Source organism: Schistocerca cancellata, chromosome 7 (assembly GCF_023864275.1).
Source record: "Schistocerca cancellata isolate TAMUIC-IGC-003103 chromosome 7, iqSchCanc2.1, whole genome shotgun sequence".
NCBI classification, from domain to species: Eukaryota; Metazoa; Arthropoda; class Insecta; order Orthoptera; family Acrididae; genus Schistocerca; species Schistocerca cancellata.
In genome coordinates, this window is record NC_064632.1 from 72641414 (window position 1) to 72666808 (window position 25395).

The 25395-nt window shown below is 45.1% G+C and overlaps 1 protein-coding gene across 1 annotated transcript in view; it reads left to right on the forward strand.

Annotated features, from left to right (window-relative positions):
• The window catches only part of LOC126092320 (endoglucanase A-like), a 113126-nt gene that overhangs the window by 74446 nt on the left and 13285 nt on the right, over positions 1–25395 (forward strand). Inside the window, exon 7 of the mRNA XM_049907852.1 lies at positions 5329–5468. Coding sequence (XP_049763809.1) covers positions 5329–5468 — 140 coding nt within the window. The remainder of the gene's footprint in view (positions 1–5328; positions 5469–25395) is intronic.

The following is a 25395-nucleotide window of genomic DNA, read 5'->3' on the forward strand; positions in this document are numbered from 1 at the left end:
TAATATGGCGACGTTTTCCTTACTTGAACAGCGTGCAATCGTTCGCTTTTTGAATTTGCGTGGTGTGAAACCAATTGAAATTCATCGACAGTGGAAGGAGACATGTGGTGATGGAGTTATGGATGTGTCGAAAGTGCGTTCGTGGGTGCTACAGTTTAATGAAGGCAGAACATCGTGCAACAGCAAACCGAAACAACCTCGGGCTCGCACAATCCAGCCTGACGACGTGATCGAGAAAGTGGAGAGAATTGTTTTGGGGGATCGCTGAATGACTGTTGAACACATCGCCTCCAGAGTTGGCATTTATGTGGGTTCTGTGCACACAATCCGACATGACGATCTGAAAATGCGAAAAGTGTCATCCAGGTTGGTGCCACGAATGCTGACAGACGATCACATTGCTGCCCGTGTGGCATGTTGCCAAGCAATGTTGACGCGCAACGACAGCATGAATGGGAATTTCTTTTCGTCGGTTGTGACAATGGATGAGACGTGGATGCCATTTCCCAATCCAGAAACAAAGCGCCAGTCAGCTCAATGGAAGCACACAGATTCACCGCCACCGAAAACATTTAGGGTAACCGCCGGTGCTGAAAAAATGATGGTGTCCATGTTGTGGGACAGCGAGGGCGTAATCCTTACCCATTGCGTTCCAAAGGGCACTACGGTAACAGGTGCATCCTACGAAAATGTTTTGAAGAACAGATTCCTTCCAGCACTGCAACAAAAACGTCCGGGAAGGGCTGCGCGTGTGCTGTTTCACCAAGACAACGCACCCGCACATCGAACTAACGTTACGCAACAGTTTCTTCGTGATAACAACTTTGAAGTGATTCCTCATGCTCCCTACTCACCTGAACTGGCTCCTAGTGACTTTTGGCTTTTTCCAACAATGAAAGACAGTCTCCGTGGCCGCACATTCACCAGCCGTGCTGCTATTGCCTCAGCGATTTTCCAGTGGTCAAAACAGACTCCTACAGAAGCCTTCGCCGCTGCCATGGAATCATGGCGTCAGCGTTGTGAAAAATGTGTACGTCTGCAGGGCGATTACGTCGAGAACTAACGCCAGTTTCATCGATTTCGGGTGAGTAGTTAATTAGAAAAAAAATCGGAGGCCTTAGAATTTCAATGCACCTCGTACATATGTATGTGATGGTCATGAATGAACTTGAAAAGCGGTACTTCAGTCCTGGACAGGGGTCTGTGAAGTCCCTTTTTCTGCCTCGTGATGGCTGGGTGTTGTGTGATGTCCTTAGGTTAGTTAGGTTTAAGTAGTTCTAAGTTCTAGGGGACTGATGACCTTAGATGTTAAGTCTCACAGTGCTCAGAGCCATTTGAACCATTTGAAATCCCTTGCTTCTGTCAGGCAAGTCTTCGAAAAATATCATTTATTTTATTTATCTACTACCCTCTGTTGATGAGATCTGGTATAATTTTGACCTCCTGGGATGGTCATTATTTAGAAATGCCGGAATCTACCAAATACCTTTCCTGTGCTGTATGGCTTACATAAGCCATTATGGTATACCTGCACCAAACATTAACACTGCACTGCCTTTTGCACCCAACTAAGTCTGCCACTAATCATTGTATCTCCAGAGAAAATTTAATGGAGAGTGTCAAAACAATAATTTTTCATCACAGAAACATAATTCTGGGACAGCGTAACTGAACGAATTCGTTTAGAACTAAGTCACGCAATTCCATCAACGTGGGCGCTTTCCGCTGTGTTGTGTGGTATGTCTGTCACCACAATCTTAACCCTTTGACAGTCAACGGGACGTTATCAGAGAATCAACTGCAATTGTTGCTTGTTATTGATATTAATCAGTGTCGCGCTGGTTCAAAATGGTTCAAATGGCTCTGAGCACTATGGGACTCAACATCTGAGATCATAAGTCCCCTAGAACTTAGAACTACTTAAACCTAACTAACCTAAGGACATCAAACACATCCATGCCCGAGGCAGGATTAGAACCTGCGACCGTAGCAGTCACGCGGTTCCGGACTGAAGTGCCTAGAACCGCACGGCCACCGCGGCCGGCACTGTCGCGCTGGTAAAGGGAAGCTTATAGTCACATATTGCACCAGTGGTTCGTGTGTCCTCAAGTTTCATTGTTAACCCTGGTCTCCTTGTTGTCTCATCAAATTAGTTCGCACCCAATTAGCTACCCAATTACCAGATTCGCAAAGCGGGCTACCTTCGCGCCTTCCCGGACATATTGCGTCAACGACTTGCATCCACGAAATGACGTTTGCTATATCTCAAACGAAACCCCGCACTGAGCACCTGTAGTGCGAGGTACAGACTTGGAGAGAAGCTCTGTGACTGACGTGCGTCTGTCTTCAGTGTGTCTTGTAGTTATTGCACAGTTGTATTTTGAAACTCTGGATGTACTTACGAACAATGCAGTCTGCCCTACTACCTACGCCCCAAATTCCTCGGAAAACGAAACGGAGGGAATATTCTTTTCGTGTGGTTACTTTTGACTAAGACATTAATTAAAATAAAAATACATTAATGTTTTTAAAATAAAATTGGCAGTCATAGGGTTAATGCATACGCGGAAGATCTGCAGCGGATAGGCACTTGGTGCAGGGAGTGGCAACTGACCCTTAACATAGACAAATGTAATGTATTGCGAATACATAGAAAGAAGGATCCTTTATTGTATGATTATATGATAGCGGAACAAACACTGGTAGCAGTTACTTCTGTAAAATATCTGGGAGTATGCGTGCGGAACGATTTGAAGTGGAATGATCATATAAAATTAATTGTTGGTAAGGCGGGTACCAGGTTGAGATTCATTGGGAGAGTCCTTAGAAAATGTAGTCCATCAACAAAGGAGGTGGCTTACAAAACACTCGTTCGACCTATACTTGAGTATTGCTCATCAGTGTGGGATCCGTACCAGATCGGGTTGACGGAGGAGATAGAGAAGATCCAAAGAAGAGCGGCGCGTTTCGTCACAGGGTTATTTGGTAACCGTGATAGCGTTACGGAGATGTTTAACAAACTCAAGTGGCAGACTCTGCAAGAGAGGCGCTCTGCATCGCGGTGTAGCTTGCTCGCCAGGTTTCGAGAGGGTGCGTTTCTGGATGAGGTATCGAATATATTGCTTCCCCCTACTTATACCTCCCGAGGAGATCACGAATGTAAAATTAGAGAGATTAGAGCGCGCACAGAGGCTTTCAGACAGTCGTTCTTCCCGCGAACCATACGCGACTGGAACAGGAAAGGGAGATAATGACAGTGGCACGTAAAGTGCCCTCCGCCACACACCGTTGGGTGGCTTGCGGAGTATAAATGTAGATGTAGATGTAGAAGACACGAGAGGAATAATAAATAGAGCGTGTGGGAGATTCCTCTTCAGTCTTCGATGGCTCACCTGAAGGTGACTGGCATGTGGCGAGTTAATTCTTGACGGCTGGCAGTGAACCCTCAAGTTCTTTGAATATTAACACACAAATCTAATTTTTTGAATGGATATGGAATAAATGACCACCTAATAGTCCAGCAGCACACGCCACTCTCATGTATGACGCGTGGACTGATATCCTAACATAAGAACAACAGACTAACAATACACGAAACATAAGGAATAAAAATACCTTTCTTTTGGTTTATTTTACCATCGTAATATCCGCCAGCGAGGTATACTATGTATATGTTATATTATGTGTACATTTCGTTATTCATTTCTCCTAAAAAGACTACATTTAATAATGATAAACCTTTTACTTTTTATCCTAATGGCATGCTTTTTGGTCATAAAGATCTTTGTGCCTGAGGTGAGTTGCTACAAAGTAATTACCTTAGTTGGCATCAAGAAGTGCAACGTAATTTACACTACTGGCCATTAAAATTGCTACACCAAGGAGAAATGCAGGTGATAAACGGGTATACATTGGACACATATATTATACTATAACTGACATGTGATTACATTTCACGAAATTTGGGTGCATAGATCCTGAGAAATAAGTACCCAGAACAACCACCTCTGGCCGTAATAACGGAGCATGGATGGCGTGAACAGGTAAAGCTGCCCATGCAGCTTCAACACGATACCACAGTTCATCAAGAGTAGTGACTGATGTATTGTGACGAGCCAGTTGCTCGGCCACCATTGACCAGACGTTTTCAATTGGTAAGAGATCTGGAGAACGTGTTAGTCAGCGCAGCAGTCGAACATTTTCTGTATCCAGAAAGGCCCGTACAGGACCTGCAACATGCGGTCGTGCATTATTCTGCTGAAATTTAGGGTTTCGCAGGTATCGAATGAAGGGTAGAGCCACGGGTCGTAACACATCTGAAATACAACTTACACTGTTCAAAGTGCCGTCAATGCGAACAAGACGTGAGCGAGACGTGTAACCAATGGCAGCCCATACCATCACGCCTGGTGATAAGTCAGTAAGGCGATGACGAATACACGCTTCCAATGTGCGTTCACCGTTATGTCGCCAAACACGGATGCGACCATAATGATGCTATAAACAGAACCTGGATTCATCCGAAAAAATGACGTTTTGCCATTCGTGCACCCAGGTTCGTCGTTGAGTACACCATCGCTGGCGCTCCTGTCTATGATGCAGCGTCAAGGGTAACCGCAACCATGGTCTTCTAGCTGATAGCCCATGCTGCTGCAAACGTCGTCGAACTGCTCGTGCAGATGGTTGTTGTCTTGCAGACGTCCCCATCTGTTGACTCATGGATCGAGACGTGGCTGCACGATCCGTTACAGCCACGCGGATAAGATGCCTGTCATCTCGACTGGTAGTGATACGAGGCCGTTGGGATCCAACACGGCGTTCCGTATTACCCTCCTGAACCCACCGATTCCATATTCTGCTAACAGTCATTGGATCTCTACCACGCGAGTAGCAATGTCGCGATACAATAACCGCAAACGTGATAGGCCTCAATCCGACCTTCATCAAAGTCGGGATCGTGATGGTACGCATTTCTCCTCCTTACATGAGGCATCACAACAACGTTTCGCCAGGCAGCTGCTGTTTGTTTATGAGAAATCGGTTGGAAACTTTCCTCATGTCAGCACGTTGTAAGTGTCGCCACTGGCGCCAACCTTGTGTGAATGCTCTGAAAAGCTAATCATTTGCATATCACAGCATCTTCTTCCAGTCGTTTAAATCTCGCGTCTGTAGCAGGTCATCTTCATGGTGTAGAAATTTTAATGGTCAGTAGTGTAGTTTTGGTGGATCACTGGTGCGAAGGGCTCGAATTTCTGTGGCAGACTCCGCCAGTCACACGTAGCCGCTCACTGTCCTCTTTTGCTCACGTCCTTCCTTCGTTCGCGGCAGGTGTCGAACCTCGGCCTGGATCAGGAGACGCTGCAGGCGTTCGCCAAGCAGCAGATCGACTACGCCCTGGGCGACGCGGGCCGCAGCTACGTCGTGGGCTTCGGCGAGAACCCGCCGCTGCGGGCCCACCACCGCGCCGCGTGAGTACCTTCGCTCTCCGTTCCTCTCCCACTGTACTCTCCTGCCTCAGCTGCTCCAAAACCGTCACCCACGTCTTCCAGCTGTGGCGATTCGTCCCCGTATTTCACAACTCCCTCCGAATGCAGTCTCTCTCTCCGTTTCCGGTCACTTTCCCCTGCCCGTATCCTGCACCAGCTCATGAAGAACCCACGCCTTCTCGATCACCAAATCCAAATTCGTCTCTCCTACATCACCCAATAGTACATCGTCCACCCTATATTTAAGAACAATGGATTTCTGTAATGCCTATAAAAACGTACACCATATTCCATTCCTCTACAGACACTCCACATGCTAACTCAAAGCGAATCTCACCATCTTCCTCTTCCAGACTGTAAAATCACACCTGAGATGTTTCCGTCGTACATACACAGTGTACATTTTCCAAATCGTCCGAAGTGAAGGCTTCATCCCAGCTTTTCTCCAGCCCAACTGCAACGTTACTCATCTAGAAATTCCTGCATTCAGCCTGCGTCCACGCACATGTTACTTTCTTTCTCACACAAAATTATCTCCAAATCCCTCATTACTAAAATTCCACAGGCACAGTTAGCAGTATTCCACAGCATCAACATTCGCACTTGTTGATTGGCGACTCCATGGAGTGCTGTGTGCACAACGACCATATAACTTAAAAGGAAGGTCAGCTGTGGTGTCACCACCAGACACCACACTTGCTAGGTAGTAGCCTTTAAATCGGCCGCGGTCCGTTAGTATACGTCGGACCCGCGTGTCGACACTATCAGTGGTTGCAGACCGAGCGCCGCCACACGGCATGTCTAGAGAGACTTCCTAGCACTAGCCCGAGTTGTACAGCCGACTTTGCTAGCGATGGTTCACTGACGAATTACGCTCTCATTGGCCGAGACGATAGTAAGTATAGCCTTCAGCTACGTCATTTGCTACGACCTAGCAAGGCGCCATTACCAGTTACTATTGATACTGAGTCATGTACAGTCAAGAGCGACGCTCATCATTTATGGATTAAAGTTAAGTATTCCACCAGCTACGTCCGTTTTTCTAAAGTCTAATTTCCTTGTCCTGTTCCAGACCTCACGCCAGCCTGAGTGAGCTAAAACGCGTGCCTTTGGGCTTCCTCTAATAATACGGTGTTGGCTCTCCTGCCAACCCACAACATCAGCGTTGGCCGTAATATTGATGTTTTATTGATAGCAGAATCGATTTTCGATCACATAGTGATCATGTTCAGTGCTGTACAAATTAAACTCAGACACTGGTATCAAGTTATCAGTAACCAAAACTGAGAATCGATCACTATATTGAGCAATCAGTAAAGAAAACAAAAGAAAAATTGGGAGTAGGAATTAAAATCCATAGAGAAGAAATTATAATTTTGAAGTTTGTCGATGACATTGTAATTCTGTCAGAGACAGTAAAGGGCCTGGAAGAGCAGCTGAACTGTGTGAACAGTGTCTTGAAAGAAGGATATAAGATGAACATCAACAAAAGCAAATCGAGGTTAATGCTACTTAGAATCAGGTGATTCGGAGGGCATTAGATTAGGAAATGAGACTTTTAAAACATTAAATGAGTTTTGCTGTTTGTGGAGCAAAGTAACTGATGATGGTCGAAGTACGGAGGATATAAAAGGTAGAGTGACTATGGAAAGAAAAAAGTTTCTGAAGAAGAGAAATTTGTTAACATCTAGTATAGATTCAGAAGGATGTATGTTGTAGCTGTTATTCGGAGATGAAGACACTTGCTCAGGATAGAGTAGCATGGAGAGGTCTATCAAACCAGTCTCTGGACCGAAGACAACAGCACCATCAACATTCGCTCTTCGTATAACTGCTAGTCTATGAACCAAATTGTCAGGTGACGGGTGAACATTTACTATACCCTTTGGATGCCACGATATCGGAACCCTATAAACTCTTCAGTGAGCTAATCGCTCCCCATGAGATCAGTTGAATTAAAAGGGAATGTCGGGCAACGGGTAACTAGTTGAATATCTGAACAGAACAGGGGCGGCCCAATTAAACATGAAATGCGGGCATCACAACTCACATAGACATACTGATAAAGGCTTCCATCAAGATGCTGAATGAAGTTAAAGGTCACTATAACAATCAGATTTATTGCTAGGTGCGTTAATGAGATCATAGTCAGTGAATAAGCCATACAAATAATTACAAGAGGCACAAGGTTGCAAAACGTCTTCAAAAGACCTTGTGAGTGGGTCTGACACAGAACCATACAAAAATTGAGTGCACTAACATCATTAATGATTACTGAATAAGTTGTTAATCTAGAGAAAAGACCCAGGAAAGTGCGAACAAACACCGTTTCTCTCGCCTAAGCACTTACTGAGTGCAGCTACTTAGTTCAGAAGAACGTACTTTGAGTTGAAACAAATACACTCCTGGAAATTGAAGTAAGAACACCGTGAATTCATTGTCCCAGGAAGGGGAAACTTTATTGACACATTCCTGGGGTAAGATACATCACATGATCACACTGACAGAACCACAGGCACATAGACACAGGCAACAGAGCATGCACAATGTCGGCACTAGTACAGTGTATATCCACCTTTCGCAGCAATGCAGGCTGCTATTCTCCCATGGAGACGATCGTAGAGATGCTGGATGTAGTCATGTGGAACGGCTTGCCATGCCATTTCCACCTGGCGCCTCAGTTGGACCAGCGTTCGTGCTGGACGTGCAGACCGCGTGAGACGACTCTTCATCCAGTCCCAAACATGCTCAATGGGGGACAGATCAGGAGATCTTGCTGGCCAGGGTAGTTGACTTACACCTTCTAGAGCACGTTGGGTGGCACGGGATACATGCGGACGTGCATTGTCCTGTTGGAACAGCAAGTTCCCTTGCCGGTCTAGGAATGGTAGAACGATGGGTTCGATGACGGTTTGGATGTACCGTGCACTATTCAGTGTCCCCTCGACGATCACCAGTGGTGTACGGCCAGTGTAGGAGATCGCTCCCCACACCATGATGCCGGGTGTTGGCCCTGTGTGCCTCGGTCGTATGCAGTCCTGATTGTGGCGCTCACCTGCACGGCGCCAAACACGCATACGACCATCATTGGCACCAAGGCAGAAGCGACTCTCATCGCTGAAGACGACACGTCTCCATTCGTCCCTCCATTCACGCCTGTCGCGACACCACTGGAGGCGGGCTGCACGATGTTGGGGCGTGAGCGGTAGACGGCCTAACGGTGTGCGGGACCGTAGCCCAGCTTCATGGAGACGGTTGCGAATGGTCCTCGCCGATACCCCAGGAGCAACAGTGTCCCTAATTTGCTGGGAAGTGGCGGTGCGGTCCCCTACGGCACTGCGTAGGATCCTACGGTCTTGGCGTGCATCCGTGCGTCGCTGCGGTCCGGTCCCAGGTCGACGGGCACGTGCACCTTCCGCCGACCACTGGCGACAACATCGATGTACTGTGGAGACCTCACGCCCCACGTGTTGAGCAATTCGGCGGTACGTCCACCCGGCCTCCCGCATGCCCACTATACGCCCTCGCTCAAAGTCCGTCAACTGCACATACGGTTCACGTCCACGCTGTCGCGGCATGCTACCAGTGTTGAAGACTGCGATGGAGCTCCGTATGCCACGGCAAACTGGCTGACACTGACGGCGGCGGTGCACAAATGCTGCGCAGCTAGCGCCATTCGACGGCCAACACCGCGGTTCCTGGTGTGTCCGCTGTGCCGTGTGTGTGATCATTGCTTGTACAGCCCTCTGGCAGTGTCCGGAGCAAGTATGGTGGGTCTGACACACCGGTGTCAATGTGTTCTTTTTTCCATTTCCAGGAGTGTATCTTCGCGGTGAACTAGTCACGATGTACGCAAATTAGCCTTAAGCTTACTACTCAGGCGATATTCAGACGGAAAGGGTAGCTGCAGTACCGACTGAGAATCATAAGTTCAGTACCAGTATCAGTGATCAGCTCTAAAGTGACGACGTATCCCTCTGCAGTACTAAAGTGTACTCTCTTGTACCCTGAGACCAAGTCTCTCCTCACTGCAGACGAAGAGCCACTCTTCTGTCCTCCATAAAAACTGTCTGATCCTGCCAGTACTGGAATCTTGGTAGACAGTGGCAGTATACATTCTGAGTTCCAACCAACGAAACAGTTTGCAAAATAAAAAAGCTTCATTTTCCCTTCTCGTAACGAGATTGTTGTAGTTAGTCATTACTGCTCAGTTGTCTCTTAGACAGGGGCAGTAGACAGAAATTCTCTCGCGTAGTAGGTGTTTTTTCGCTTTTCGTCCAATGGAAACTTCTGTACGTATTCACTGTCGAGTTTCCATTACCACTACGAGGTTAACCGTCATGAGCCAAAAATCGGCCCCTTTATAAGATTTAAACTTCTGTGCCTGTGACCTTCTTCAGCTCACACAACGGCTGTGTCGCGCACTCAGTGCATCACGTTTTTGTCCCCACCTTCAAAGATGTTGTCTTTTCAGAAGGTCATTCCTTAAGCACCCCGTTTTATGCAAGTTTATAATGTGCAGAGCGCTCTCTCTCTCGGCCTGCGGCCCACACGATGAACGCCAGCGTCTTTCGAAAAAAAGCAGCACTCTGTTCCTGGCTTGTACCTGACTCACTGCTTGCTTTCAGCAGAAACATCAGTAATGTCTGCCTGCAGCTCTCCCCTTCCGAACACTTGTTCATTTTCATAGCCGTCAGGCTATCGTAAGTCTGCAAAAAACGTTATAAGAACTGTCACCGTACAGAGTTAAATGAAAAAACATTGGTATTAGATTTAATTGCATGTACCGCGTGATCAAGAAGTCAGTATAAATTTGAAAACAGAATAAACCACGGAATAATGTAGATAGAGAGGTACAAGTTTACACGTGCTTGCAATGACGTGGGGTTTTATCAGAACCAAAAAAATACAAAAGTTCAAAACATGTCCGACAGGTGGCGCTTCATCTGGTCAGAATAGCAATAATTAGCATAACAAAGTGAGACAAAGCAAAGATGATGTTCTTTACAGGAAATGCTCAATATGTCAACCATCATTCCCCAACAATAGCTGTAGTCGAGGAATAATGTTGTGAACAGCACTGTGAAGCATGTCCGGAGTTATGGTGAGGCATTGGCGTCGGATGATGTCTTTCAGCATCCCTAGAGATGTCGGTCGATCACGATACACTTGCGACTTCAGGTAACCCCAAAGCAAATAAACGCACGCACTGAGGTCTGGGAGGTCAAGCATGACGAAAGTGGCGGCTGAGCACACGATCATCACCAAACGAAGCGCGCAAGAGATCTTTCACGCGTCTAGCAATATGGGGTGGAGCGCCATCCTGCATAAACATCGTACGTTCCAGCAGGTGTTTATCAGCAAGGCTGGGGATGATGCGATTCTGTAACATATCGGCGTATCTCTCACCCGTCACGGTAGCAGTTACAAAACCAGAATCACACATTCCCTCGAAGAAAAAAACCGATAACGGTAGATGTGGTAAATCCAACCCATACCGTGACTTTCTCGTCGTGCAATGGAGTTTCCACGACAGTTATAGGATTTTCGGTAGCCCAAATTCTGCAGTTGTGGGCGTTGACAGACCCTCGGAACGTGAAATGAGCTTCGGCGGTCCACAACACGTTACTCAACCAATCGTCATCTTCCGCCATCTTTTGAAACGCTCACACCGCAAGTGCCCTCCGCTTCACTAAATCGCCAGGTAACAGTTCATGATGCCGATGGATTTTGTACGGATAGCATCGGAGGGTACGCCTAAGTGCCAACCAAACAGTAGTGTATGGAATGCCGGTGCGACGTGCGACTGCACCAGCGCTGACTTACCCGCGCATAGACGAACCCGCTGCAGTCTCCATTTCTTCCTGAACTGTCTCAGCAGCATTTCGCCTTGTGATCGGTTGGCCACTACGGGGTCTATCGTCTAAACAACCCGTGGCTTCGAACTTCTAAATCATTCTCGCCACAGCTGCATTTGTCAACGAACGTTTACCCGTTCGAATCCCCTTCCTATGGCGATAGGATCGTAACGCTGAACTAGCGCATTCCCCATTCTGATAATACAGCTTCACTAAAAGCGCCTTTTCAGGTAACGTCAACATGCTGCGACTGCTGGCGCATCTGATTCTATCTCATTACAGCTCCTTTTATACTCTATTGTCATCTGCAGTCACTGATGTTTTGCTGTCCGGCGCCATCTGTCGGACATTTTGTGAACTTTGTTTTTTTTGTTTTAATAAAACCCCATGTCATTCCAAGCGTGTGTGTCAATTTTTACCTCTCTATCCACATTATTCCATGGTTTATTAAGTTTTCAAATTTATACTGACTTTTTGCTCACCCGGTATACTTTCATGCACCAGAAAGTTTGATAATTTGCCCAATAACGTAAAATACCCAGCAGTAGCGAAGCATGTATTAAACCTAACCTAGAATAGTTTCTGCATAACAACCCTTCTGTGCCATGGACGAATTTTAGTCTGTAAACAAAGCTACAGTAAGATTAATACTGATCACGTATATGTATCCTATAAATTGACATGTTCCGTATTTTTCATAAGAGAGTCGTTCAAATTGTGTATGGAATATCTAACTAAATAAATACGTACTCCAGACATTATATGGCAAACATTCTAAAAATCTTATTGTATATTACGTTGTCAAAAGTTTAATCGAGCTCGAGAAAAAGTAGGTAATTATCATCATTCCTCTTCTATCTGCGTTTCATTATCTAATATCGGCCCAGTTTATTTTAGCGTGTTACACTGCGTACATATAATTACACTGACGGGTTTTCAAAAGTTTACACAATGCATAAGGGAAATGAAAAGTGTACCATGGGTTGAGGGACTGAGTAGAATGACACGAAAAGAGTTTTAAAACAGTGGCCGGATTAAGAAGATGAACTGGTGGTACATATGCTATCGTGTTTCTGAGTACTAAACTGCACTACAAGAAAATGTAAAAGAGAAAACTATGGGAAGGTGCCTGATTTAGAATATTGGAGTTTGAGGATTTCAGTTCCAGTTGGTAGGTGGAGATGAATGGTTTAGCAACAGGCAGAGAGAGAGTAGGAGAGCGACGTGGAACTGATCAAAATGCAAAGTACGTATAGGAAGGAAGAAAAATATTTAAAAGAAGTGTTTTCACATTAAAAGCATAGAGAAAATGCCTGCATAAAGTACACTCTCTGATCACAAGTATACGGACACACTTATGCAACGTGGAATTAACCACTAGCTGCCACGAGAAGCGGGGAGTATTGCATGTCAGTGCAGAAGTAGTAACAACAGATTTGGTCGGACGGGAGAGTTCAGTGACTTCGACGTGGCGTTCTTACTGGACGTCCTCTAACTGACAAATTCATCAGGAACGTTTCAACGCTTATAAAACTGGCCATGTCGATAGATGTGATAGTGAAGCGGAAACGCGAAGGAACAACCATATTTAAACCATGTAGATCTCACTAACTGACGGACAGAGACGTTGCACTGTTGGTGATGGTGGTTATAAAAAATTTAAAAGTCGCATGAAATCAGCGGGGGGAGTCACTTTTGAATTTCAAAGTGCTACCAGCAGCCCAGCTAGAAGAATGATTGCGTATAGGGAGATAAAAAGAACGTCGTTTAGTGGTCGTGCAGCCCCTCATAGGGGACAAATTTCTGTAATCTACATCTACATCCATACTCCGCTAGCCACCTGACGGTGTGTGGTGGAGGGCACTTTGAATACCTCTATCGGTTCTCCCTTCTATTCCAGTCTCGTATTGTTAGTGGAAAGATAGACTGTCGGAATGCCTCTGTGTGGGCTCTAATCTCTCTGATTTTATCCTCATGGCCTCTTCGCGAGATATACGTAGGCGGGAGCAATATACTGCATGAGTCCTCGGTGAAGGTATGTTCTGGAAACTTCAACAAAAGCCCGTACCGAGCTACTGAGCGTCTCTCTTGCAGAGTCTTCCACTGGAGTTTATCTATCATCATTACTAAGTGATCCTGTAACGAAGCGTGTTGCTCTCCGTTGGATTTTCTCTATCTCTTCTATCAACCCTATTTGGTACGGATCCCACAACGGTGAGCGGTATTCAAGCAGTGGGCGAACAAGTGTACTGTAACGTACTTCCTTTGTTTTCGGATTGCATTTCGTTAGGATTCTTCCAATGAATCTCAGTCTGCTTTACCGACTATTAATTTTATATGGTCATTTCATTTTAGATCACTCCTAATGCCTATTCCCAAATAATTTGTAGAATTAATTGCTTCCATTTGCTGACCCTGCTATATTGTAGCTAAATGATAAAGGATCTTTCTTTCTATGTATTCGCAGCACGTTACACTGGTCTACATTGATATTCAATTGCCATTCCCTGCACAATGCGTCAATTCGTTGCAGATCCTCCTGCCTTTCAGTACAATTTTCCATTGTTACAACCTCTCGATATACCACAGCATCATCCGCAAAAAGCCTCAGTGACCTTCCGATGTTATCCACAAGATCATTTATGAATATTGTGAATAGCAACGGTCCTGCGACACTCCCCTGCGGCACGCCTGAAATCACTCTTACTTCAGAAGACTTCTCTCCATCGAGAATGACATGCTGCGTTCTGTTATCTAGGAACTCTTCAATCCGATCGCAAAATTCACCTGATAGTCCATATGCTCTTACTTTGTTGGTTAAACGACTGTGGGGAACTGTATCAAATCAGTGGTGAGCGACGCTTGAAGTGCTGTAAGGAGACTGGACAGTAGGAGACTAGAAACGGGTGAGACACTTTGGCCATCCGATGGAAGGATTTGTGTTTGAGGCATTCCTTGAGAAGATTCCCTGCCATAGTGTGTAGTGCCAACGTTGAAGTACAGGTGACTGGTAAAACGGTATGGGGGGTGCTTTACATGGTTACCTTACTGTGTTGAAGAAACCACTAAATGCGGAAGGATATCAACGAATTTTACAGCATTGTAATCTGTACACACCGGAGGAACAGTTCTGTGAGTATGTTTCATCATGACAATGCAGTCCCCCTGCTTACTTCGGTGGTAATGTGCTTGACTCCCACGCACTGGGTCCGGGTTCGGTTCGCGGCCGGGTTGGAGATTTTCTCCGCTCGGGGACTGGGTGTTGTGGTGTCCTCATCATCGGCCGCAAGTCGCCCAATGTGGTGCCGACTGAAATAAGACTTGCACTTGTCGGTCGAACCCGAATGGGACCTACCGGCCAACAATGCCATCCGATAATTTCATTTTCATGACAATGAAGCCGGTCTTGAAGCAGCACCTGTGAGGCGTAGGTGTGCGGGTAGTAAGATTCGTGGAGTGTCCGGGTCAGAGTTGCGACATAAACCCAGCAGAGCACCGTAGGAATGATTTAGAAAGTCGAATTCGCTCCCGACCCCGGCACCCGACATCTAAACTTTCTCTAGCTTCTGTTGTTGAGGAAGAATGGGGTGGCATTCCTCCACAGACTTCCAGACGCCTCCCTGAAAATGTCACCAGCGGAATTCAAGTCGTCATAAAAGCGACAGGTGGGCATACCCCGATTTAATGTCCACTAATAGGCGTCCGGATACCTTTGGTCAGATATTGTAGTCGCTGACTCTCTGTGGAATATAGTTGGCATTGCATGTGAAACGTCCCCTTTGAACAATTTATACATGACTGTGCTTAAACTGACACACAATATTTTTAGCGCAACGCAATCTGACTTTCAAAAATCCCTGCAAAAGAATGGCCCTGACTAACATTAATCTATACCTTTCACAAATCACTTACCTCACCAAAAATGTCCGTTACTCGAACTACTGCAATACAGCGAGCGCCAATACTGCCAGCTAAATAACAGATTCAAACTACGGAAGGCACTAACTGCTGATAGGCATAGTTAGCAAATGAAAGATTTTAATAGAGAACAAACAATGTATTTACCTTAACAGTCATAATATACATGTTCATGACATCCATTTTTACAAATTTCCAAACTCCGCCATCTCTCTCCCCACATCCACCACTGCTGGCGGCTCACCTCCAACTGCGCAACGCTACGCGCAGTTCACATCCAGCTGTCGCTGCCCAACACTACAATGGCAGACAACAATGCAAACTAGCCACAGACTGCGCACAGCACAGCCAGTGATTTTCATACAGAGCGCTACGTAACGTTGCCTATAAGAAACAGCCTACTTAACATAAACAGCCGACTTACACATGTTTTGTGAGCAGTTAAAACGAGATCTGGATCGGCGTCTGTTTTGAGCAACTAGTAGGATACTGGCCACAATAGGCAGGGATTCATGTTAGTGTCCCGGTCTGACAAGCAATTTTAAATTTAATACACCTTGAGCGCGACATATACTCCAAAGAGATTGCAGTATTTCATTCGTGCTAGAAACATTATAAAGCCAAGATTACATAAAACGTTTCTTTATGTAAAACAACCGGTTTCGGCAGTCTTTGCTATCATATTAACAGCTTAAAAAAACCTTTTTGTGGTGAAACGCGATTGTTTTAAGTTAGATCTCACGGCAAGTTGTCGTGTGGATAAAAAAAAACAGCACATTATAAAAGGTTTGTCATGACGAAAATATTTAGAAAACATAAAGCACGTTGTTAAGTTGGCCATTTGTTTTATATTTTTTAAATATTTTAGTTTTGATAAACCTTTTATAATATGCTGTTTTTCAACCACATGGCAATTTGTCGTGAGGTCCAACTTAAAATGACGCCTTTTCATAACAAAAATATTATTGAAGACCTGAAGATGACAGCAAAGTCTGTCTAAACCAGTTGTTTAAAAAAAAATATTTTATGAAATTTGGCTTTAGAATGTTTTTAGCAAATAAAACAGATCGCTCGTTGTGTCTTATCAAAAAGAGAAAATTCAGTCTAATCCATTCTTAGCAGTAATTCTTAGGTTGGACGTAAGGCACATTTCACGTCCCTTCCTACGGATGCAATAGCCTCTACATTGTAGCAAGTTAGCTAGTGCTTTAAAACGCACCTTATTCTCTGTCTTAACGTCTATTTCTGTGTTCACTTTATGTTAAACAATAACTAACAATACTGGTTAGAAGCAGAGCAGATGGTACTATTATTACTGCTGTCCGCCTCCGTAGCGGCATGGACAGCGCGGCTGACTGCGATGCGACAGACCCGAGTTCGATTCCTGATATTGCCAGAGATTTTCCTTGGTGCAACGGGGTGTACTCAACCTCGTGGGCAAATTGAGGATCTACTTGACGGATCAGACGATGCTCCAAGGTGAAGAAGTCCGATAACAACCGTGACAGTTATGTGATACCACAAGCCCCTCCATACAGCATCCGGTGACACAATTGGCAGAGGAATTCAATGCGGTCGGTGTGGCCCGATTGGCCTGTCTAGTGCCGGAAAACTGATCTTTTTAAACTTATTACAGCCAATAGCGAGGTCGAGGACAACGCGGAGGAAACTATAGCCATAACTGTGTAATGTACGGTCCGTCGGAAGAAGAATGGCGGGATAGAAGGCTGTGGTGTCTAACAACAGGAAACTGCTCATAAGTGGACACATGTGATGAAGTAAAAAGTTACTGATAATTCTATCGCAATCATCGTCTATAGTGCTACTATCAAAATACCTCTGACTACTTAAGTAATTATAATTTTCACTGCCGTTACAGCGAATGGTCACAGAAAACTGGCTTTAATATCTTATCAAATTGCTCATTACTTTCAGTTGCACAGTTTTGACGTTATAGATTCCTCATAATCCGCCGTGCAACAGTTGGTAGGTGCACAAAGCTGGCACTGTGGGCACTATGGAGGACGCTGAATTCTTCGTCCACTTCAGTGTGTGTGCACCCTTCTTGTGCGGCTGACATGTCTTATGTGGACCGCTGCCGCTTGCTTGATTCCCATCTCTCGAGTTCCTCAGGTGCCGAAACCAGCACCTCAGCGGCGCTGCTGAACCAGTAGTGCACGGGGAGCGCTTTTAGTGTGTGCCATTCAGTCTCTTCTGAACTGTAAGTCAGCAGTGTTGTGTACTATCTGTCAAGATGACTCCTTAGCACCTGGTACTACATGCCGAGGCAGTTGTGCCCAACAAGCAGTAGTCACATGCTCATACGGAGGAATCCCCAGACAGCTTGCTTTGGAGCGCCTTCATATCCAAGATACATTTGTTTGTTTCCATGGTTCTAATTCAGTGCAAAAACGTGGCTTACTCGTTGCGGCCCATCAGAAAGTATGTCAGGCTTCTTGAGAGGTTGAGATTCCGTAAGCAGAAACATTGTTTGGTATTGAAGGTGAGTCTTTCTTTTTTCTGGTGTTTCTGCCGTGGAGAGAGGTTTCGATTTTGTAGCAATTTCACTTTGGCATTGATCTATGTGACTGCTGTGAAATCTGTACGTTGACAGCCCACGAAGTGCCGCTGATATGTCTATGTGACCGGCGGCGCTACTCTCAACAAACAGCACCAGGCAGCAGACACATAAAGCACAACTAATGAAGCAAATACAAATGTCTACGTCCAAACATTGATTTGTTAAGTAAAACGAGCTAGCCTTTGACAGTCCCATTCGGAGACTAAGTCCAAATCGGTGATCACTGCTATGTTCCTCTCTGCGTCGACATTCCTCCATGGTAATGATATCTTGTATTGTCGCTGGGCTGCTGATACTATGTTAGACTCGTCGTTGACAATTGTGGCGGCTCCTTCGGCGGGCAGATCGATATGCCTTGGCAGGTGTACTGAGGTGAACTGGAGGTTCAATTGCAACTGCAACGTGTCTTCTATCCTGATTTGCATAGTAACAGGAAATTTCGTTCCGCTGGTTCTACGTAAGGGCTGACATGCAGCACAGCTCCCGTTATGCTGGCGACGTCTACAGGGAGTTACAAAAAGGTACGGCCAAACTTTCAGGAAACATTCCTCACACACAAAGAAATAAAATATGTTATGTGGACATGTGTCCGGAAACGCTTACTTTCCATGTTAGAGCTCATTTTATTACTTCTCTTCAAATCACATTAATCATAGAATGGAAACACACAGCAACAGAACGTACCAGCGTGACTTCAAACACTTTGTTACAGGAAATGTTCAAAATGTCCTCCGTTAGCGAGGATACATGCATCCGCCCTTCGTCGCATGGAATTTCTCATGCGCTGATGCAGCCCTGGAGAATGGTGTATTGTATCACAGCCGTCCACAATACGAGGACGAAGTGTCTCTACATTTGGTACCGGGGTTGCGTAGACAAGAGCTTTCAAATGCCTCCATAAATGTAAGTCAAGAGGGTTGAGGTCAGGAGAGCGTGGAGGCCATGGAATTGGTCCGCCTCTACCAATCCATCAGTCACCGAGTATGTTGTTGAGAAGCGTACCAACACTTCGACTGAAATGTGCAGGAGCTCCATCGTGCATGAACCATATGTTGTGTCGTACTTTTAAAGGCACATGTTCTAGCAGCACAGGTAGAGTATCCTGTATGAAATCATGATAACGTGCTCCATTGAGCGTAGGTGGACGACGAAACTAAAATGAGCTCTAACATAGAAATTAAACGTTTCCGGATACACGTTCACATAACATCTTTTCTTTATTTGTGTGTGAGGAACGTTTCCTGAAGGTTTGGGCGTACCTTTTTGTAACACCCTGTATAGTACGACGCTCGAATTGCCAGCGGATTGACACCGCCTGGTAAGTAGGCTGTCCCGTGAAACACGTGTTGCTGGAGGGAAGGCTAGCTCGCAGTGGAATTGCGACCACGTGACTAGCAGTGGCAACATACATTTTGTTACGAGCGTTGTCCAGAATGTAGGTTCCGATGGGTCGCGAAATGGAAACCTCAGTGAAAATCAACCTTCCGCCTACTTCTCAACATAGTCGCCGATCCGACTTAGAAATTTGTCGTATGTTGAACCAAATTTCCATTACACTCGTCACAGACGCCAGTCGTCTGCACTTTCCACCAATTCCCTACGCTGGTATGCAACTCGTTGTCTGTGCCAAAATGTTCTCTTCACAGCAAGCGGCTCATGTGAGGAGAGACGAACATCAGAAGGAGACACATCCGGACTTTATGGTGGGTGATCAGACGCTGCAGAACCGTCTTCATTGCTCCTTTAATGTACGGCAGAGAACTGCAATGAAAAAGTAAATGCATGACAGTTATGGTTTGTGGGGTTGCATGAAATGAGCGGAATCTCTCACCAGGCACCTGTACTTGGCAGGAGACACTATTTTCTAGGCCCGTTTACGTACTCGTTGTGCGCTCAGAACTGCACAAACAATGTGACGCGATCGACAGTCATACTTGGTACATTATCCAACATATCTGCGCAAAAGGTCTTCGGATTTTCACCGTGGTTTCCATTTCGCGACCGATCGGAAGTTACTTTCTCTACACCCCTTGTACATTCGGGCTGTTAATTCCACATCTATGAGATAACAGTCTGTGTTTTGGAAATAGACCTTTCACGGGCATAGTTTTTCTTTATTTTGTAATCACTTCTTTTAAACCAGCACGCAGGCGCTATCTTCCATGCTTGTAGAACCAGTCGGTTTATTCAGTTATCACTCGAAGTACCTTCACAGCTGCTCTAAGGAAACTTTACAACCTAACAAGCAGTCGTCATTAATCTATGTTAAATGTTTGTCCAAGTGGTACAAGTAAATGCTAATGAGCCAAAACACGTGCATAACAACCCTCAAAGCAGTCAAAGTAGCTCCGTGACACAATTAGATTGTGAGTATAGGGAACTTTAACCGCTACTGACATACCTTTATTACCTCTCCATCCTTCTTATCCTCATATTCTATGCAAGCTACTGCTATAGTCTCACCTTGTGTAATGCTGCTCTTGCTCGACCGGAGGCATAAATCTCTATAAATATACTTCGGAATCCACGCCGCAGTGACTTTCAGAAGGTTCTTTCTACCAATATTAGCGATTTATTTCCTGCCCTATTCCATTGGTAGATTGAATAGCTTCTGCAGACACTAACGTAACCTCTGTCATGCTATTCTCCCTATCCCTGCCCGATATAGTGGAGCACAATGTTGTACAGTCTTCCTTAAGTAAGGACTCTTCAAATTTACCCGACCGGGTTACATGACAGAAACGTTGCCTTTCTTTCAAAAATTCGACAAATATCTCTGTTTCATTTTCGTATAAACTATACCAATGTGTTACGATCGTAGCAGCGCATCTGTGATTTCGACATCTAGAGTGTAGAACACAAACGCTGGAGCAGTGTTCTAACATTGTTCACATCAGCTCCATGCTGAAGACATGCAGTTTCAGAGAACTATCACCACATGGATTTATAATGGAGAAGGACACTGTTTGGGTCACTTAGTATGCTTTATCTGATTCTTTACCCTGCAGACAAGTTGCTCTTTGCAGTGATTACTTGTATGGACCTGAGGATGTGTGTCGAATGTCGCAACAGATTATCCAAGTAAACCATACAAACTGGGTCTTCTTCATTACTTTCATCATTGTGAACTACACTTTACCTGGCTCTTTTAGCAAATCTTCGTCGTCTTATCTGAGATTTTCTTCATATGACTGTCCCATTTCACATCGCCTCTGTATTATAGATACTGAATGATGTGACGTTCTCCAAATATTTACGAATAATCTTGTAAGTCGATACTGACTGATATTGCTCTTTGTTGTGGACATTATGTTCCATTCATTACACGAGGAGTTCCATTCATTACACGAAGTGGAATTTTGCCCAAGTCTTTTTACATTTTCTCACGACCGTCCAATGACGATAATTCCCTGTAGACAACGGCATCATTAGCGGACACTTTGTTAGAGCTCCTGTTCCTATCATGCATGGTGAGAAAGTTACATTACACTCTTTAGTTGAAAATGTACTGCTTTCTGTTAGCCAAGTATTCAGCGAGTCTTGTCGTATGTGTGACAATACTCCATATCTCGGTTGTTTGTGTGTAACACTACCGCCTGGTTATGTTAATATCGCAACTCTATGGAACAAAGGGATTCGACTCACCTGCCCCTAGGCTTTACCAACCGATAAGATGTCAGAAAATCTTTGTACAGTCATGAAATTAGTTCTGCAATCGGACTACGTCTTGTTTATGGTATTGCGACCTAATCATTAAAATAATGAAGGCACAGTCGGACAAAAAGTTATAAACAAGAGGAACACACACCTTCATTCACAGTCAGTTTATGCAGTCTGCTGCTGCTAGCGGTAGTGAAGCTGTGGCCGACATAAAAGTTGCCACCTTTGGCAACCGACAGGCAGTAACCTACCTCTGTCTCGCTTTCTGCACCACGGCTCCGAATTTAGTTGTCGTGTATGAAACTAGTTTGTCGCAAAGCAGAACATGCAGTATTCGTCCCACTGCCCAAAGGTAACTTAAGGACTGGATGCGACGCTTTCGACAGTAACACTTAAAGACGACTCTCAACAGCAAAAATCTGCCCTTTGTCAGAGCATCTCACGTCAGTGGCTTTCCCCATTACCGACCCATATCACCGCTAGAATGATTCCCCTTTCGACTCAACTAGACTGATGTGTGTTTTCCCCACAGTTTCACGTGCCTGCAATGCCATAAGGTGGCGTTCTTTATCACCGTAGTCAGTGGTAATACGTCTAAAATATCCAACAGAAATGACACTGTCGTTAAAGTATTTTGAGCTCTTAAGTTGTGGTCGAACGACTTTGTAAAATTCCGGTCGGAGTGATTACATTTTTAGCTGCCGGCTGACTCGTGTTCGCGTATGTAAAAGTTGAATGTCTGGAAGAACCCGCACAAAGATCAAAAAACCACATACAAAGGAATGGATTTGACCCCATGACATTCACTTTATGGTCTGGAATTTAGCACAAATTATCAAAAATGGTTCACATGGCTCTGAGCACTATGCGACTTCTGAGGTCATCAGTCACCTAGAACTTAGAACTAATTAAACCTAACTAACCTAAGGACATCACACACATCCATGCCCAAGGCAGGATTCGAACCTGCGACCGTAGCGGTCGCTCGGTTCCAGACTGCAGCGCCTAGAACCGCACGGCCACTCCGGCCGGCCACAAATTATCCCTACTCCTAACTATTTGTAATAACGCATCTGACTTACTTAAATTGAATTTGGTATTTCTTCTTCATTACGCATCCGACTTATGTGGACTGAACTTGGGACTGCTTTCAATCTACATTCATAACATACAAATTTCGAGGACGAATGGTGCTACTATTTGAAACAAGAGGCTACGTCCAACGAATACCATCTATTCTCACCGCATAAAAACAGGCATTGAATATGACTTTCAGGAATTGGAGACCACAATAAACAACAACCGTAGGCTCCATTAGAAAAACAGGAATGATTTTTACTGAATAGTTGACGTGTGTTTGGGTACGGGAAAGAAGGAAATAGGCACCAAGAGATTTCCTACTTCTCGTTCACGAGACAAATTGTCCTTCCCGAATAATAATGAATCTGTGTTAAGATGATAACGAAATACTGCATCCCTTGAAGAGGAGAGAAAAACGAATGAATCGAAAGAAGTGGTCCTCATTGTTACCACCTGACTTCCCTACCACGCCGGAGCTGAGCGGTACTTTACAATAGCGGCTGACTGTACTGTACTGCGGTGGCGTGGCTGCAACGACCTGCGCTTGTCGGGGTGCATTCGGCGTACCGGGGCTGTGCTTACAGACGTGTCTGGCGGTGGTTGAATCACAGCTAAACTTGTCCTAAGCAGTAATAATTTAAGTTAAATAGGCCGGTAGTATGCGTCAAAGGCAAAAGCGAAACCGATATTGAAACTTGTGCAAAATTCAGTACAAGTGAAGAAAAACTTCTAACTGGAGAGTAGACCGTATAACTCTGAGTGAAGCTCCTGAGAGAACCCACACTTAGTGTCAAAGCTCCCCATAGACGGATCAGCAAACGAAAATGTTTCGAAGTCCTTTTCATTTTCCGTACTCGTAACCAGCCGTCTGTCATGTCTTGCAGCTATGAACAGAGCTTCATCCGTCACAACTGAAGATCAAACAGGAAACTGTCTACTTGACTATAAGCTAATGCAGTTGGCCGGTCTGCACTTGTTAATTACCAAGCACAAGTAACTCCTGTCCTTCACCAGGGCAGTCGGACGTAGAGATGCCTGCTAATCTCGTAAAGCACTCCACCTGACTCAGAAAACAAAAGAAGAATGCAGAAGAGCGACAATGGAATGACCCCAGACTCTCGCGTTGGAAAGTTACGGAACTTCGCAACTTCGCATTCCTCCACTTTCTACCAATTATTTGCATGTCTCCCCCCCCCCCCCCCAAAGTCCGCGCCGTCTGGATCTACATCTACATCCATACTCCGCTAGCCACCTGACGGTGTGTGGCGGAGGGTACTTTAAGTACCTCTAAAGGGTTCTCCCTTCTATTCCAGCCCGTATTGTTCGTGGAAAGAAAGATTGTCGGTATGCCTCTGTGTTGGCTCTAATCTCTCTGATTTTATCCTGATGGTCTATTCGCGAGATATACGTAGGAGAGAGCAATATACTGCTTGACTCCTTGGTGAAGGTATGTTCTCGAAACTTCAACAAAAGCCCGTACCGAGCTACTGAGCGTCTCTCCTGCAGAGTCTTCCACTGGAGTTTATCTATCATCTCCGTAACGCTTCCGCGATTACTAATTGATCCCGTAACGAAGCGCGCTGCTCTCCGTTGGATCTTCTCTATCTCTTCTATCAACCCTATCTTGTACGTATCCCACACTGGTGAGCAATATTCAAGCAGTGGGCGAACAAGTGTACTGTAACCTACTTCCTTTGTTTTCGGATTGCATTTCCTTAAGATTCTTCCAATGAATCTCAGTCTGGCATCTGATTTACCGACGATCAACTTTATATGATCTTTCCATTTTGAATCACTTCTAATGCGTACTCCCAGATAATTTATGGAATTAACTGCTTCCAGTTGCTGAGCTGCTACATTGTAGCTAAATGATAAGGGATCTTTCTTTCTATGTATTCGCAGCACATTACACTTGTGCACATTGAGATTCAATTGCCATTCCCTGCACCATGCGTCAAATCGCTGCAGATTCTCCTGCATTTTAGTACAATTTTCCATTGTTACAACCTCTCGGTATACTACGGCATCATCCGCAAAAAGCCTCAGTGAACTTCCGATGTCATCCACCAGGTCAATTATGTATATTTTGAATAGCAACGGTCCTATGACACTCCCCTGCGGCACACCTGAAATCACTCTTACTTCAGAAGACTTCTCTCCACTGAGAATGACATGCTGCGTTCTGTTATCTAGGAACTCCTCAATCCAAACACACAATTGGTCTGATAGTCCATATGCTCTTTCTTTGTTCATTAAACGACTGTGGGGAACTGTATCGAACGCCTTGAGGAAGTCAAGAAACACGGCATCTACCTGGGAACCCGTGTCTATGGCCCTCTGAGTCTCGTGGACGAATAGCGCGAGCTGGGTTTCACACGATCGTCTTTTTCGAAACCCATACTTATTCCTACAGAGTAGATTTCTAGTCTCCAGAGAAGTCATTATAGTCGAACATAATACGTGTTCCAAAATTCTTCAACTGCTCGACGATAGAGACATAGGTCTATAGTTCTGCACATCTGTTCGACGTCCTTTCTTGAAAACGGGGATGACTTGTGCCTTTTTCCAATCCTTTGTAACGCTACGCTCTTCTAGAGACCTACGGTACACCGCTGCAAGATGGGGGGGCAAGTTCCTTCGCTTACTCTGTGTAAAATCGAACTGGTATCTCATCAGGTCCAGCGGCCATTCCTCTTTTGAGCGATTTTAATTGTTTTCCTTTCCCGCTGACATCTATTTCGATATCTACCATTTTGTCATCTGTGCGACAATCTAGAGAAGGAACTACAGTGCAGTCTTCCTCTGTGAAACA